Raw genomic sequence first — 18214 nt, 5'->3', positions numbered from 1 at the left:
ATCCATCGAGTTGAGTCATCCGTCGATATACTATTTGCAAATAAAAATCAATTACTTTTCTGGAATCTTTTGAAACTCGACGGATAACAGTTTATCCTCATTCGTCGAATTGTTTAAATCTTAACCGTTAATTCCCTGAACATTATCCATCGAGTATACTTACAGTTTGTAAGTATTACACGACGGATAATGGGTGGAATTTTTACAGTTTATTTTTTAAACGGCTATTTTAGGCAATTTCTATTGGGTAATTTACTTTTCTTTATTATTTTCATCCGTTGTTTTTGAGATAGTATAAAAGCTTATTTCATTCCAATTATTTTCTTTTATCATTCTCAAATTCAACTGCTTTTATTTTATTCTCTCTCAAGCAAATATCCTCTTTCTCTTCAAGCTTTCATTCTCTAACAATGGCACATGTAGTAAAGATTATGTCTCAGACTGGGTTCATTTATGAGAAGAACAACTTCACTGCTTTGGTTAATAAGGGTATTCAACAATCAGAAGACTACCACAAGATGATGGACTTTGTGAAGAACTGCAAGTTAAGCCATGCCATGCTTGAATCACCCACAATTTTCTGTGAAGTTGTTGAAGAGATGTGGACCACTGCAATCTACAACTCTACTGACAAAACCATCACTCTAACTATCAAAGGTAATGAGTTATGTATCAATAGTGATGTGATAAAAGCATATTTCAAAATTCCTGATGATAATGTAACTTCACCACACAATGACACTGATATTATCAATATGCTTAACTCCATGCATTATGCACTTCCTACTACTAAGCTAAGTGATATTAGAAGATTAGGTCTTAGGAAGGAATGGAGTTTCATGTGTGATGTTGTGACTAAAGTTTTCTCTGGTAAAATCAGTAATTTTGATTCTATGAACATTTCCATGCTTAACATGCTATACATGCTAGTTACAGATAAATTTTACAACTTCAGTGACCTTGTCTTGTATGAGTTAGGTTTTAAACTAGGTGAGTTAGCCAAAAGGGGAAAGAATGTATATTATGCTAGATTTTTTATGCTATTGGCTAACCATCTTTGTCCAGAGATTGTACTTGAGAACCCAAACAACAAATTAGCTTGTTGGGTTCAAAAGAGAAGAATCATTGCACATTTGAACAGAGCCAACCATCATAGGGATGTGCCAATGTTCTACTTCCCTGTAATGCAGACACCTCAGGTAAGTGAGGTAAGTTCATCCATACCCTCAACTATTCTAATCTCCTCAATTTCTTTGAGTTCAGGAGTAGCTATGGCAACTGTGACAATGACCAAACAGTTGCCTACCAAAGCTGCCAAAACAACTGTAATTTCCAAATACAAGTCAAAGAAAACCCCCTCTGGTATCTCTCAAAAGGTACCAGTTGAAAAATCTACCAAAGCCAAAGAGGGGAGTGTGAATGAGGGTCAGTTAGGTGAGGGAAGGGGTGAACATCAAAGAAACCCCAAGGATAAGGTTGGAGAGTTGAGTGAATCCCAGCCTAGCCACACTGCAGTTTCCCAACAAAGTGCAGTGCTTAAAAAGGACAAAAGCTCTCTTCTAGCTGCATCCTCCCAAAAGGATGTGGCTATTGAACAAAGCTCTTAGCCAAGAACACAGGCTAAAAGGGTTAGGGATACAAGCTCACCCCAAACTTACACAAGAAAGAAGAAATCCAAAATAACTGGGGATGCACAGGGCACACACACAGTGCAAACTGGTGCTAAAGACACAGTCCCTGTACTTTCTCAAATTCAGATTGATGTGGCTCCAATAAATGTGGAGTCACAGCCAAAATCTCTTATAATAGAAGCCTCTGAAACACCATACTCACCAACAAACTCTCTGGAAGTGGATATGATAAACACTTCAATTCTTGATTCCCCTTTTTTAACTCTATTGGGGAAGCCAAAATCTAGTGCAAGTGAGCATCATCTTTTAGATGATTTGCTGGCTCACTTGCCAATTCTTTCAGATACTATTGTGACAGCTGTGCCTCAAATAACTTCAATCAACACAGAGTCAACAATAGTTTCTCTTCCCACCTCATTCATTTCTACTCTCTCGATGGATATTGCTCATTCGTCGAGTAGTGATTGTATCTCGACGGATAAGCTTAACAGCAGTTATCCGTCGGATAGCTTTACCACTCACCCGATGGATATCACTTATCCGTCGAGTTTCTCTGCACAACTTCAAACTTCAATTATTTCTAGTGCAGAAGATTTAGTGGTAATACAGTCACTCTTAGGACTGAGAGAGGAGAGTGCATTGAGTGAGAGGCTGGGTTGCTCTCAGACAAAAGGAGAGGAAAAGAGTGAATCTCAGCAATCCATTTATTCAGGATTGGCAAAAGTGAGTGAGAGGAGTCCCACCTTAGTAGGTGAAGGTGAGGGTGTGAGGGTGGGGAGCCAGGGTGAGACCCTGATGTAACGAAAGAGAGATTATGAGAGAAAGGCAGGTACAGGAGAAATAAGGGTGGATCCATCCATTGCTAGTGAGTCAATGATTGTGAATGATGCTGAAAAGGGAAGACAATTTCAGCAACATTACAAAGCTGAAATTGATAACATTTTCTTGGATGCTGACACTTTCACTAATCCTGTGTCAGCCTATCAATTGTTGGCTGCTCAGGGCAATGTGGAGGCAGAACAGACTTTGAATTTAGTACACACCTCAGAATCTCTTCAAAGAGATAAAGCTGATGTCAATAGGATGCCTTCTCAAGCTGGTGAGCAATCTGAAGAATTTGGAGTAAATTCTAATGATGATGACTTTGTTTCTTTGGATGGAAGCATGAACTTAGGGGAGATGAAGGCCCAAGTTCTGTTTTAAATTTACCTGGATGGGCATGGACAAAGGAATTTATACCAGGACAATTTGATGTGTCTTTGGTCAAGCAAGTGATGGCTATTCAAAAGGCCCTTCAGGAAACTTCAGATGCTGGTACCAAGGCTATTTTTCAAGCTCACCTAGACTCTCTACATCTCATGAAGATCCAGCACTCAAGACATAATATGAGTGTGGATGAACTAAAAAGAGACATAGCTGACTTGAAGACATACAATTCTGAGAAGCTGGATTCAGTAATGCCATATAGTACCATGCAAGATCTATTACTAAGATTGAGGAGAGAATCAGATTCTGAAAAGAAGCTAGCCAAGCTGGAAAACAGAGTTCAAGTTATTGAGAATTCAGTGGCTATCCTTCTTCAAAATCAACAGACTCAGATAAATCTTCTCATGCAACTGGCTAAAACACAAGGCCTAACTCCTCAACTTGATGATAACAAAAAGGGCTAGAGAGAATCAAGTAAGGGGGAGAAAGGACCAACTGAGGGGGAGAAGAAATTTCAAGTACAAATCAGCAAAGTAATTGTACCTTTAATTACAGTCTCCAAGCCAACAGTTGCAGATGGTATAGATCTAATTAAAGCAGCAGCAGCAAATTTGAAAGTTACTGAAAAAGGAAAGTTGAGTTTGATCATCTGGAATAAGATTGATGAGGAGATACAGAAAAAGTTTGAACTAGTCAAAGAGCCAGTTCAGTCAGCCATCCATCACTCTCATGTCAAGCCAATCAGTGTGAATGAGATAAGCATGAACTATCTGGAAAAAGGACAATCTTCCTACATCAAGTCTACAAAGGCTGAAACAATTCTTAAACCAAGGGCAAATTATCCAAAATCATCTTGGAAGAACCCTATGGACACTGTGTATGAGACACCCAAGCCTGATGAAAAGAAGCTTCTATCAAGATCTATTGTCTTCTATAAAGATCCAGCTGATTCAGCTTCAAAAAGGAGAATTGCTAAGATATTCAGAAATGGAAAGGAAATTTGTGTGGTAGCTGGACATCCACAATTTGCTCAAGCAAAGAAAGAAGAAAAAGCCAGATTAAAGCAGGAAAAGAGGCAAGCTGCTCTAGATGCAAAGAAGTCTAAACAAAAGAAAGAACAGATTTCTATCTTGGCCAAGCAACAGGCTGTAAACTCTTCTCCACAAATTCCCTCTCAACCATCAGAAGCTGCTGAATCAAAGAAGAAAATTGAAGAACAGAAGAAATCCCCAAGGAAGAAAGAATTGGCTAGAAGAACAAAAAGGAAACTGGATGTTGTTGACAAGGAATTGAAAGATCAATTTCCTAAGGAATCCACTCCAGCTACAACTCAAGCATCAAAGCCCTCTGTGGTATTTGAAGACATAAGGGTGGTGGATCCTTACAGGAACATACATGGTGAACCTATTATGCTAAAGGATGAGCCAATGGAGTGGGATAAAATACCAATTCCTGACTTCAACTTACCAATCCTTAGCAAGCCAAAAAGGACAAAGTCAAGGGCAGTCAAGAAAGTGAAGCTGTCACCTCTCAAATCCAAGTCAGTAGTTAAAGCTCAACCCAAGGTCAACAGGGGAGACTACTTGTACTTGTGTGACATCAAAGAATTTTCAGATCTAAATCTTTATCTGGATGAATTGGATGAAGTAAGGGCAATTGATGCATACAGAAACCTACCTGAAAGGTTGGTGTTCAAGTACAAAGGAGGAAGGGAGATTCAGTGGCCACTTCACAGGATTCTTCAAGAAAGCCAAGTTGTGCTGATTAAAGTCTATTCATCCTTCAAGAAAAACTTTGGGTTCAATGTAACTGCAAGAAGACTAGTATTGAAGAAGATTGAAGAGCTGAGGAGTGTTAGAGCTAAAGATGCACTCCCAAAGACTCTAATCATCCCATACACGGGGAGAAGAGTGCATCTAAGGCCCTACTGGCTGATGGAATTCATGGATGACAAGGGTGTAAGAAGATTCTTCAGATTAGAAGACCAATTGAGTATCTCTAGCAATGAGACTCTCTTGGAAATGCAAGAAAAGCTAGATCTCTCAGAATCTGATGAACTAGATTTCCATAGGCAGCTCCAGAATCAAATTGAAGAAAATAACAGAAAGCTTAGAAGAAGATCCAGACCTTCAAGGAACTAGAAAAATCTGCTCAGGCTAGAGGGGCATCTTGAATTGACTGTGAGTCAAACCTTGTTCATTTTAATTAATTGAAGCACTTTCAGTTTTATCTACTTATCTTTAAAGATATATGTTCAGGATGTTTTGTTATCATCAAGTATCTCTTAATTTATGGCTACAATTCCAGTAGACATAAATTGGGGGAGATTGTTGTGCATATGTTGTGTACTTGATGATTTCATAAACAAAACATCTAAGTAGATTTTACTTAGTGATATTATGTAGCACTCGACGGATAAGAATTATAGTCCCGATGGATAACTCATTATAGTCCCGACGGATGATTAACTTATTATCCATCGAGTGAGTAGCTTATGTAATAATAAGTTTGTAGCACAGTTATGTATGCACCTTTGTATAGAATCTGTAGTAGCATATAAGTCATGTTGACTTTAACTAGATATGCAGAATAGGTTGATTAATTGTACATAAATGATGTCTTGTAATTCTGCATAAGTGATATAGAGTCAAGTGGCAAAATAGCTACCGACGGATGATTAACAAAGCCAACGACGGATGATCAAATGACTATCAACGGATGTTTAATATAGCAGTCGACGGATGATCAATTAAATCATCAACGGATATTCTAAAAGTCGACGGATGATCATATGAAGAATTCAAACAGCAGTTGAACAGTGAAAGCTGACACACAGCCATCGAGATGTATACAAACACACTGTGGAAGCCCATTAACTGGGTAATAGAGGACGAAAAGCAGCAAAGCTTAAGACTGTTAGATTTTATATTTGTTCAGTCTTTTTGATTTTGTAATCTTGGTATTATATAAACCAAGAGAGTAGCAAATAAAAATATAACTGAGATAGCTGAGAAACACAAAAACACAGAAATCTTTGTAAGCAGAATCCTTAGCATTTCCTGTATTCTCAGTATTTCCATTTGTAAGCAGCTGTGAGCATTTCTGCACACAGAGTCCTCTCGATATATTATATATATCTCTGGTGGAATGGTTTAAATCCACCAGAAAGTTTTTAAAGACTCTTGTTTTCAATTACTTATGTTTTGATTCAATTAAGTTTACATTCCGCATTGTGCTAATCAAAACAAATATATCTATAATCGAGTTGAACATTTTTATTTCAAGAAAAAGGTTCAAGAATTCCATTCAACCCCCCTTCTATAATTCTTGCTATATTGTTAAGGGACTAACAGATCCCATGACTCTTGTCTTCTTTCCTTCTCTGGCATGCCATAAAAGCACGAAAGCCTCCAAATTGGTTGATCCTTTTATAAAAAGGCCACATCTATATGATTGTTTGAAAAATCAGTAACTCTACACTTCACTGTCGACTTCCACATCACTGTTAATCCATCACCCCGCCCTACTCTATTAACAACAAAACAATCTGAGAAACAATGTTTCTCACATAATTCCTCTATTTTATTCCCATCTACCTTGGTTTCAGACAAAAATAAAAACATGGGTTTCACAGACTTTATAACATCCTCAAGCACTCGAACTGTTCGAAGGTTCCCCAACCCTCGACAGTTCCAACTTAAAGGATTCATAATGGCTGGCTAGCTTGTTGTGCAAGCTTAGCCAAATCAAGTTGAGATGATGCTGAACAATCCATATAAGAAAGAACAGTTTCATTATGTATGTTACTTTCGTTAAGCATATCTGAGCCCACCAAGACATCGCTTGTATCCATAACTACTTCAGGCCCACCCCACTTCATTTTCCTAACTTCCAACTCCAGCCCATATTTATATTTTAATTTAGTAAAATGTCATGTACCCAAAATATTTTCCAATTACTTATGTGCAATCTATGTAAATGGTAATATTTTTAATAATTATATGAGACACCGTGTGTATACATGTGCGTATATGAATAAATATTTCGGAAATCAATTTTGGATACCTACCGCTACTCTTTAATATATACTATACGATATTATGAATGTATACTATAATATCTTAGCTATTTTATAATAGACGAGACATTAAAGGTTTGGTTAGTACGAACCTTCATTAATTTACTTAATTATTCTTATTTAATAATTTTTATATTTACAAAATACTCTTAATCAATTATTATATAAATTAAGGCTCGCCAAATCTTTTATTATTTTATTGGGCCAAATATATATTTTTCAGAACCTATTTTCATTTTGTGAACTTATTTATTTCCAAACCTATTTATTATAAATAACTATTATAATATAATGAAATACATATTCAGCTATATTTATTCCAACATATTTATTCTTTTAAGAAAAATATAATTAATAAAATAAAGAAAAAATAAAATTATAATTATCTAAAATAAACGTGCGAGGGTAACAGGCTAGTATTAAAAAATAGAGGAGTATTAGTTAAAGTAGGTGTATTTAACCTGATTGGCCCTGCACACTCTTTTATATGTGTATATATAAGGGATATAATTATATTAGGGAATTAATCAGGAGCCAACGTGGGTTGGGGGGGACAGCCAGCCAACCCACAGCAATGAAACATTGCGGGGAAAACAATGTTTCAATGCGGGTCTTGCCTTCCGTAATGAAATATTGCGGGATGTTTCCATGCACAGGAAACATTGCGCATTCCGCAATGTTTCATTGTTGGGCCGCAATGTTTCATTTTTGGTTAGGCTCCCAGTTTTTAATGTCCAAACTGCCCCTCTCTTTAGCTTATTCTAATATTTAACTTATTTATATAAGTATAAAAATAATATTAATGTTCAACAGTAATTAATTTTTTAAAATATGTTAACATTAAATATAAGTAGTAGTAATATATTAAAATATTATCAATTTTAATAATAAATTTATCAATTTAATTTTTTCGGTACTTTTTCTTTAAATTATCGTATGAATAATTTTAGTTTAAAAAATAATATTATTAATTTTATACTTTTTAGTGAATTGAGTTATTTTAGTTTAAAAAATTTATCAACAGTCAAACTTATTTTTTGTGCAAAACTTATTTTTGTGCCAATATTAATAAGAATTTTAAAATTCACAAAATTAAATTTGGCACAAAAAAAAATTTGCTGAAAACATTTCATTTGACTGTTGAAATTGCCGCAATGAAACATTGCGGCAGTTGAATTGACTGGTCAATAGAGCAGAAGCTTGACCGACACGCCGCAATGTTTCATTGCGGCAGAAGCTTGTGAATTTTAAAATTCAGATTTTCACCTATAAATAGTCCTGCCTCATCTCATTTTTTTTCAACATTCTCTTCTCTATTTTTATTCTACATTTTCTCTTCAACATTATCTTCTCTAATTTCCGAAAAATGGTTTTCTACTATGATTATGACAATAATAAGGTAATTATCGATGGTGTGGCTTACGACGGGCCCGAAGGAGACGAAGACATGGCAATAGCTCTCCGCCGTATTCAAATGGTGCTTGAGCGCAAGAAAAAAAAAGAAAATGAAGCTAAAGCGAAGGCGGAAAAGTCGAAGAAAAAGAAAGACGACGATAAGGGTGATAAAGGCGGTTCTTCCAACACCGTTAAAGTTTGATCATTCTCATCGACATAAAATGTTATTATGTATTTTTTTTGAAAAAATATTTGAATGTACTCCATTTATGTTTGAATGAAATAAATTATTTAATGTTTTATTTTTCTTGTACTTGTCCAATTTATTTTATCAAGTTTAAATTTTAATAAACAAATATAATGCTAAAATTTGAAAATGTGAAAAACTAAAAAAATGAAAATTTATCGAATTTTCGTTATCTATAAAAAATATAAAAATGGACACTTTACCTGGATTCTTTCGAAATAGAAAAGGACACGCATGCTTCTAATTTCTCATGTCCACTAATAATCTCTCAATATCTAATTCTTTGTTTTCTTTGTTTAGATAATTGCATGAGATAATTGATCTGACGTTGATATTATTATTAAGTTACTCTTATAAACATTTATATTTTCAAAATAACATTTAACATATTAAATGAAATATAATAAGTCTAGAAACTATTTTTTATAATTATTTTTGATTAATTTTCTAATTTTAAAGAAAATAACAAAAATAAACAACCCAACCGCAATGTTTCATTGCGGTGGACACTTCCCCCCGCAATGAAACATTGCTGGGGTACGTTGTAAAGTTTTTTTTAAACTGCAAATATTCACAGTTGTTGGCTTGGGGGTTTGTACAGTGCCGCAATGTTTCATTGCGGCCATCGCAATGAAACATTGCGGCCGTGCATTTAATACACACACCTACCTTAAAATGTCTGTATTTTTGAAACATTGCTGTTTTTACTGCTTCTTAACATTCTGCTCAAATTTATTCTTCTGAAAAAAAAGGTTAGTATTCAATATCCATGGCTTCTTATTTATTTGATTATTCAAGTTCATCTAGTGATCATAACGATTTTAATTATGTTACCCCCCACACAAAAAAGAGGGTTTATCGTAAAATCTTTAATGATGATGAAGTAATAGATGTTGATAGTATTGAAGATAAAGTTAATGATCCGGGGAAGCGAAAAACGCATAGTGATGATGATGTTGGTTTCGGTTGGAAGAATCACGATGTTCACGGTGATTCCGATGATAGTAATGATTCTTTTAATGGCGATGATGATGATAAAATTAATGATGAAAATTTTATTGGAAATATGAATGATGTAGTTCCTTGTGTTGGTATGATGTTTGATTCGTTGGATGAAGCGGAAAGTTTTTATCGAGGTTATGGTCGAAGTATAGGGTTCGAGATAATTATTCGAAGTAGTCATAAGCATTCAAGAAATGGTGGTATATCGTCACGTTTGTATATATGTCGAAAGGGTGGAAGATTGGGCCCAAAACCCTTGGAAGTTGAAGATAGAGCTAAAGGGAAACGACCTCGAGATGTTATTCCTCGAACTTGTTGTCGTGCTCGTATGTGTGTTGCTCACAAAGTAAGCTCAAACAAATGGGAAGTAACCAAGGTCAACCTATAGCACAATCATGCTATGGTTACATCGGATAAGGTAAATTTCATGCAAAGATCACGCAACATAGATCCGTTTACCCGATCTTTGATTGAGTTATTCAACAAATCGGGTATCGAGACCCCGAAAGTGATGAATTTACTTAGTGAGACGTGTGGTGGTATTGAAAAAATTGGTTTTTCCGCTCAAGATGTACGAAATGTAATACGTGACATTCGAAGACGGGTTTTTGATTCCGGTGATGCGGAGTGTGGATTGGTTTTGTTACGAGACTTGCAAAAACAAAGTGATGGCAATTTTTTCTACCGAGTGGATGTGGATGAGGAGAATCGGGTTAGGGGTTTGGTGTGGGTTGATCCTCGTTCACTTAACGCGTACAAGAATTTTGGAGATGTGGTGACTTTCGACTCGACATATCGGACTAATAGGTATGACATGCCTTTTATTCCAATTACGGGAGTGAATCACCACTACCAAAATATTTTGTTTGGATTTGCACTTATAAGGGACGAGAAATAGACTACTTATAGATAGGTTTTGAAGACTTGGTTGGAAGCGGTCGATAACAAGCCACCTATTACCATTATTACGGATCAAGACATCGCTTTAAGTAATGCCATTTCTGAGGTTATGCCTAACACCAACCATACATATTGTACGTGGCATATTAGTAGCAAGTTTCCCGAGAAACTATCTACTTTGTATACTCAATACTCGGAGTTCAAGACGGATTTTAATGCATGTATCTACAAGTCATTGTCACCAACGGAATTTGAAGGTAGGTGGGAGGACTTGAAAGAGAAATATGATCTTGAAAATCACAATTGGCTAAATGATATGTATGCAATTAGACGGCAATGGGTTTTTGCTTTCACGAAACAATATTTTGCCGCCGGTATGACTACCACCTCAAGGAGCGAGTCTATGAATTCATTTTTTGATGAGTATGTGAAAGCGTCAACCGGTTTGAAAGAATTCATTGAGAATTCACAAAAAGCTTTGGACTCACAATATTTACGGGAGGTTCAAGCCGATTTTGACACCGAGTACAAGGAAAGAAGACTATTCTCTAACTCGTCAATGGAGATACATGCCTCCAAGATATACACAAAAGAGATGTTTAAGCGATTTCAAAAAGAGCTTCAAAAAAGTCAATCTTTTGTTGTGAAAAGCATGAAAGGTTGTGGAGATTATCTTTCAAAGATGTATTTGGTAGAAAAGTCCACCTTGCCGGAGATTAATAGAAGGAATTTTTCTTGAAGGTTTCCATCGACGGGAGTTATTCTTGTACATGTAAAAAATTTGAACATTCCGGGATGATTTGTAGACACATGATCCGTTACCTTAACAAGAAACAAAAGACGATGATACCACCAGATCTTGTAGCAATGAGGTGGACAATAAACGGAAACAAAGTTGCGGGACCTCTACCGTGTACGCCTCGGATGCTTGGTAATGTTGTAGAATCTCAAACGGCAAGATATAGTGGATTGTGTAAAGCTTTCCAAGGTTTGTCCGTTATTGGTAGTTGCTCCGTTCCGCGGTACAATTACTTGATGAGCGTGATCAAGAGAGAAAATGAGTATGTGATTAAGTCTTTTCCAGGAGAAAAGAGAGAGAAAAAAATAAATGAGGACTATGAAAGTGATGAAGAATATGATCCGTTATTAGATCCCCCAAGGTCACAAACAAAAGGACGTCCAAAAGCGGGTAGATTCAAAAGTGGTATCGAGACGTCAAGTTCAAATAAACAATTTCGAAAGTGCAGTTTTTGTGGGGCGAGGGAAGAAAGCCATGATAGAAGAAATTGTCCCTCGAAATTATTAGGAAAAAAAGGAAAAAATTGATTGTAATTTCTTATCATGTACTTTGAAATATTAATGAATTTTAATTAAATATTTTCAATGCTGTTAATGTTAGTACTTGTTGCTATTATTAATAATCCCAAAAAAAGAAGTGACTCCAAAAAAAAATTTGAAAAAAAGTTATTTTTGAAGATTTTTTTTCCCAAAATTGGGCAGAAAGTTTTCTGTAAAACAGAAAAAGTATTATATAAAAAATAAATCATTTGCAAGTGCAATGACCAATCTGCAAATTTATGCAAAACCCAGATTACCCCCGCAATGAAACAATGCTGCATCCGCAATGAAACATTGCGGCATCCGCAATGAAACATTGCGGGCCTAAACTGGGCTTTGCCGAATTTTGCATATTGGTCACTGCACTTGCAAATGATTTATTTTTTATATAAAACTTTTTCTGTTTTACAGAAAACTTTCTGCCCAATTTTGGAAAAAAAAAATCTTCAAAAATAACTTTTTTTTCAAATTTTTTTTTTGGAGTCACTTCTTTTTTTGGGATTATTAATAATGGCAACAAGTACTAACATTAACAACATTGAAAATATTTAAATAAAATTCATTAATATTTCAAAGTACATGATAACATTAACATGATTCCACAATTCTTGGTTAAAATACTGGTTATACATTTGTTTTAAAGATTCTCTTATTAGATATACATGAAGAAAGAAATTAGTGAGGAATGGCAAAGAATACTAGAATAAGATATTCACAATAATTTTGTATCAATCTGGTGTCTCAACAACTGCAGAAGATATAGGTAATGACAAGTTTAAGAATTCTTACTATGTTTTTATAAATAAATGACATTCTAATGAGTGGAATGCCATCTTGTAGAGTTGCATTATCACAATTTGTGGACATAAAAACTCTATCCAGAATGCAACAAAAAATAAAGTTTATTGTTAGATAAATTGTACTTGAATTCAAGCAATGATCTTAAAATATTGTACTTCACACCTTAACAGTTTAGACAACTGATGTAAAAAATCTCAAGCTTAAGAATGATACTCTTCAGCTACTTACTAATGTAAAAAACAAACTAATTCTCAGAGGACTTTCATCAAACACTTCATTGGCATTAATAAAAAATTAGCTTAAAATCAAAAAAACTACAAAATACACACAAAACCCATCTAAATTACCCCTAATTCGAAACCTAATTTAACCTAATTATTAACTAATTTACCCCTAATTCGAACCCTAATTATCACATAATCAACATAATTTCGAACAAATATCACATTCACATAAAAAAATCGAATAGTAATCGAATAAAATCGCACTCAAACTCAAACTCATTGTATAATCGTGTGTGTGTTGGTGTAATCGTGTGTATAAATGTGTGCATAGCTATAAATCGTTTGTATACCTGATGAACAAGAAGATCAGTGGAGTGGTTGTGATTGAAATTGTCTCAAATCGCTTCAATGTCGCTGATGGTCGTGTTTGAGTGTCTGTTTTTGAGTTTCTGCGAGTATCTGTGCCTGAGTTTCTGTGTCTGTGTGTAAGGTAAAACGACTACCGCAATGAAACATTGCGGGGACGCAATGAAACATTGCGGAGGTATAATATTTGTGTTTATTTGACATTATTAATGTTTAACATTATTAATATTTTCAAATATTCAAATATTTTCATTTATTATTAAAAATATTGAATAATTAAAATATTTAAATATCAAAAATATTTTCCTTTATTATTTTAATATATATTATTAAATATTTAAATATATTAATTTCATTTTAATGTTTCAATACTTTTAAAATATTGAATATTAAATATTAAATATAATATTTAATATTATTATAAAATATTTTATAATATTTTTTAAATATTATATTTTTAATCAGAAATATTAAGAATAATATCTTATTAAATTAATATTTATGTAGTTAAAAAAGCATTGATAAATGAATTAACATAGGAAAAGGGTAAAAAGGGGAATGGAGTATGTGGGCTACTCCCGCAATGTTTCATTGCGCCCTCGCAATGAAACATAGCGGCAATAGCGGATCCTAACCATTCGTTTTTTACTTCAATGGTCCTGATTTGTTGGTTGGATAGGTCTCTATCCAACTATGGCTGTGGATAGGGACCCATTACATTATTATTATTTATTATTAGGGTTCTAGAGTACTCTACTTGTCTTGGTCAGCTAGGCTAGCAGCATACAATGAGTGCTCTAACCCAGAAAGAACTTGAAGATTTCTTGGCTGCCCCCCTCGAACTAGAAAACATTGATGTAATATATATCCTCTGCACTGACTAAGTTTATTCAGTAGTATATATGTGTTGCATGATCATATTATTAATTTTTGTGTTTCTTTTTGTATTTTATTTGTTTTTTTTGTTTCCATTTGATTTTTTGTGTTCTGTTGGCCATTTAGTTCTCATTAGGTTTTAGATGAATATGCTGCTTCTGGGTTAAAGTTGTTAATATTACTTTACATGTTTCTTAAATATCAATATTGTTACTTAGGGGTGTATTCTTTTGAGATTCTATAAGATTTTTATTGATTTTGAAAATCAGCAGGTATTCAATAAAGATTTTAAATAATCTTTTAAAATCTAGAGTTATTCAAATCAGATTTCAAATAATCCTTATAAATCTGCAGGTATTCATTTGAGATTTAAAAAAATCTTATAAAATCTATAGGTATTCAATTCGGATTCTAAAAAATCAAACAAAATCTCTATGTATTCAAATTTTAACAAATTTGCTAGAGTCATGGATTTTGAAGTATTTGTTTCATATTTTATATACAAATTCATGAACATAAAATCTCTTATTTGGAGGAAAGATTTTGATGGATTTACGAATCATAACAATTTTTTATATAGTGCATACACTGTCAACCAACTGATGGTTATTTGAACTGCTACTTTTGTTATTTATCATCCCGAAAGTTGTACAGCTTTCTAATCCCAGATCCAAAGTACCAGGTTTGTTGGTACCATGGTGTTTTTTCCTTCGCCTTCTACTTGCTATGTACTCTAATTTCATTACAGTTTCTCTCCTTTCTATCATGATCAGATTAGGCCACTTGTCTTTTAAGAGGTCATTTCTTGGGTTTTTGACGATGTGCTTCCCGTTATGGAACAGGTCGACTACTTTTTGATCAGAGGATGTATTGGTCATGATCTCGACTTCCAAACCACTCAGGGAAGACTCCCGTACCTGACCAACTTTGTCTTGAGTGCCTTCTAGCTTCTGTCTGGCAACCATTTATGTCGTCGGTCCTAAATCTTTAACAAATGACATTAAGCTTTTAATGTAGCTAAGATCGTTCCGATTCGCTTAATTAGAGAAAGTAGAAGGCACGTGATCAGTCTATGTATTATGCATGTTGTGGTATATGAATAATTACAGAATTCAGAAGATATTTCCTCTTTATAGCCTATCATATATAGTCCATGTAGCCATAACTTGGCAGTTGGTGCATATTATGTATTTATTGTAGATCTATTGTTTAATAATTTTATGTTACAGATTCCTAATATCTTACCTAGTTGCATGTTAGATATTATCACACATGTATAGATTGTATTAGACTATATGTAGCTATCTGTATCAGCTAGTGAGGATTGCGTACCCTGCTGCTCAATCTTGTACACTCTTTTTTTTGCTTATTAAGGAGTTGGTATTGTTATTTGAATTTTTTATTTATTTTAAATTACAACATTATTATTAGTTGATATATTCTATTATTAAATAAAAGAAATATTAGTAAATCAATCTAACAAAATCTATGAGATTTAATTCAATCCATCAAAATCAATCCTTCAAAATCCATTAAAATCTGCATAGAATTAAGAAAATCAACATCCAAATCTACGTGAAATTTAAACAATCCATGAATTTATAAATCCGTTAAAATCCATGGATTATTAACAATCCATTAAAATCTCAAATGAATATAGTTTGTAGGATAAGTAGAGTTAGTTTAGGATGTAATTTTGTTACTTATTATTGTTACCCGATAAATAGGCTTGTTACTTGCATGATTATGGAGAACATTCATTTAGTATCACATATCACTGTTCTTTATTTTCTTTTATTTACTCTTTTCATCCATGAAAACCAACAAGGTATGTGCATAAACGCATGTTAAGTTATATCTTTGCAAGTAGAGTTTTATGAGATTGTAGAATATCTTCTAGACTAATTTTTAATATTTTGACTTCTTAACTTTTTAGCATTTGACTATCAACTTAGTTTGAAGATTTTACTCCTAGTTTGAAGTACCAGATTATAGAAGTATAGCAGTTTAATGTGGGTTTTAACATTTCTATTTTGTCTAGAGTCATTATATATCTGTTGACCTTGTATTTAGACACAGTATGTTGGATCTTAAGGTTTAAAGGTAAAAATTTAGTTTCTGCTCTTGATTCTCTGTAAAGTAAGCTTTTTTTCTTGGAAAATGTTTAAATATTGATTAATGGAACATTGTTAGATACTGTGGGTGCTAACATCTGCAATATTTGCAGTCTGAGGAGGCTGTGATTGAAGATGTGGACGAGGATGATGATGATGGTGATGGTGATGATGATGATGAGGATGACGACGATGATGACGACTACTTTGACGACTTTGAAGGTTAAAATGTACCCAGTTGTGTATTCTTTTCTCTGCAATTTGTGGATATCCATAAACTCATTTGCTTATTAAAGAGTCTTTGCTTCAGGTAAACTTGTAAAATTTGAAAATGACTCATGGAGAGGAACGATTAATCTTCAATTTTTGTTGTTGTTATTGTTTTAAATCTGTGTATGGAAACTAAAGAATTGGTCTTATTTGTATTTGACACTTAGAGTAACATTAGAGCTCTGTAGAAAATCTGATATTACAAAGCTGTTTTGAATCTGTGTAATAAACTAAAGAATTGATCTTATCTGTATTTGACACTTTTTGTAACATTGGAGGGCTGTAGAAAATCTGATATTATAGTGCTTGTATAATGTGAAAATCCAGCGGACCTGCAATGACATGTATATAGAATTATATGAGCAATTCTTAGTCTTGAATGTTGTAAACGATCAAACAGTTATAGATACATGTATAAGCTGTTTAGAAGTAAGAACATAGAAACAAAGTTTGTGCTTGTCAAAAGACCACGCAATATTTTTTTATTCTGCAGCACTATTACATATAGAAAGCTAAACAACTGGCTACCAGAAAATCAGGGACTACATGCCATGACTTTCCTTAAACAGACTCCATGATCCCTGTATTCTTGCTACTGCTTATTCTACCAAATCACTCTACTTATTCGACCATATCAATTTACTAACGACTAGAATTGCATAATAAAAACAAATAAGTTTAAGATAATAACTCCAACATTGAATATATTGCAAGGTAGAATTTTTGTGTGGTGAATTCGTGTTACTGTTATATATATGATTGTATGTACATATTCATACCAATATACATATAAGAGCAGGCTGTAAAAATGACGCTAGTTAGTATTTCTTCTGTGTTAAGGTTACATGATACTATTATTTACTGATACACGATTCATATGCAGCTGTAGTTTTTTATTTCCTTCATCTAGATACGTGACGAAGAAAGATTTTATGTTTTCATAGTCCTTGCTCCTTGCTGTTATTAATTTGTGGAACCTTGTAAAAAATTTAAGAATTGCTCGTTACCACATGATACTGAGACTCTGCTATGTGTCACCCTACCGTTCCTTCTACTTTTAAGCAAGAACTAATTCAAAGGTTTCCATGAGCAGGATTAGAAGACTCAAGTGGGATTCGGAGGGCTATGCTAAAGCTTGGGATGATGCGCATCTCAGATGTCAGTCGTGTGTGTGCAAAGAAGAGCAAGAATGTATTTGTTCTTATTTTCAATGATTTTCCACTTAGTGTTGAATAGGTGTCATTTTCACTTGCAAAGTTCTCATATATACTTTTCATTTACTATCTTGAATGCTCTTCAGACCAAATTTGTCATCTCAAAGCCAGAGGTTTTCAAGAGTCCCCGTTCAGACACGTACATTATAATTGGTGAATCAAAAAATGAGCATTTGAGTTCACAGTTGCAGACTCAGGCTGCAGAGCAATGTGTAGCTCAGGAGGACGAAGATACTGACGAAACTGGTATGACACCAATAGACATAGAGTTAGTGAGGATTCAAGCAGGGGTGTCAAGACTGGAAGCTGTGAAAGCTATCAGAGCTGCTGACGGGGATATTGTTTCTGCCATTCTGGAGCTTACAAAATAGATGCTGGCCAATATGTTTTTTAAAGGATTTAAGTTCTGAGTTGTTCAATCTTTAGTAATGACTTAACTTTATAACTAACCTCTGCATGTGTTCTAGAATGCTTATTATCTTTAATAGTTGCGGCTTGTGTCATGGCTCAGAACAACCATAGTAAGCAATGACATTGTCAGGGCTTTAAAGA

General features: G+C 34.1%; 4 protein-coding genes across 4 annotated transcripts; all 4 read left to right on the top strand.

Annotated features, from left to right (window-relative positions):
• The first annotated feature begins 9959 nt into the window (after nt 1-9959).
• On the top strand, nt 9960-10457 carry LOC141691831 (protein FAR1-RELATED SEQUENCE 5-like). Its single transcript, XM_074496584.1, has one exon. It carries the CDS (start codon nt 9960-9962, stop codon nt 10455-10457), a length of 498 nt encoding a protein of 165 aa, XP_074352685.1.
• Nucleotides 10458-10568: 111 nt separating this feature from the next.
• LOC141691830 (protein FAR1-RELATED SEQUENCE 5-like) lies at nt 10569-11198 on the top strand. The gene has a single exon (XM_074496583.1). It carries the CDS (start codon nt 10569-10571, stop codon nt 11196-11198), a length of 630 nt encoding a protein of 209 aa, XP_074352684.1.
• A 104-nt stretch (nt 11199-11302) lies between these two features.
• Nucleotides 11303-11785, top strand: LOC141691829 (uncharacterized). The gene has a single exon (XM_074496582.1). It carries the CDS (start codon nt 11303-11305, stop codon nt 11783-11785), a length of 483 nt encoding a protein of 160 aa, XP_074352683.1.
• A 4056-nt stretch (nt 11786-15841) lies between these two features.
• Nucleotides 15842-18207, top strand: LOC141693470 (nascent polypeptide-associated complex subunit alpha-like protein 5). The gene is made up of 4 exons (XM_074498576.1): nt 15842-15892; nt 16292-16400; nt 17542-17639; nt 17749-18207. Exons 1-4 carry the CDS (start codon nt 15878-15880, stop codon nt 18031-18033), a joined length of 507 nt encoding a protein of 168 aa, XP_074354677.1. The 5' UTR covers nt 15842-15877; the 3' UTR covers nt 18034-18207.
• Nucleotides 18208-18214: the final 7 nt, after the last annotated feature.

The sequence above is a fragment of the Apium graveolens genome, chromosome 10 (genome assembly GCF_009905375.1).
Source record: "Apium graveolens cultivar Ventura chromosome 10, ASM990537v1, whole genome shotgun sequence".
In the NCBI taxonomy this organism is placed as follows: Eukaryota; Viridiplantae; Streptophyta; class Magnoliopsida; order Apiales; family Apiaceae; genus Apium; species Apium graveolens.
This window is presented reverse-complemented; position numbering and strand designations above follow the sequence as displayed.

Bases quoted from the DNA above. Each gene is read 5' to 3' on its own strand.
- LOC141691831 (XM_074496584.1), top strand. From the start codon at position 9,960: ATGGTTACATCGGATAAGGTAAATTTCATGCAAAGATCACGCAACATA.
- LOC141693470 (XM_074498576.1), top strand. The intron at 16,401-17,541 runs GTTAAAATGTAC...TTCCATGAGCAG, and splicing joins CTACTTTGACGACTTTGAAG to GATTAGAAGACTCAAGTGGG. The intron at 17,640-17,748 runs GTATTTGTTCTT...AATGCTCTTCAG, and splicing joins GTGCAAAGAAGAGCAAGAAT to ACCAAATTTGTCATCTCAAA.
- LOC141691830 (XM_074496583.1), top strand. From the start codon at position 10,569: ATGCCTAACACCAACCATACATATTGTACGTGGCATATTAGTAGCAAG.
- LOC141691829 (XM_074496582.1), top strand. From the start codon at position 11,303: ATGATACCACCAGATCTTGTAGCAATGAGGTGGACAATAAACGGAAAC.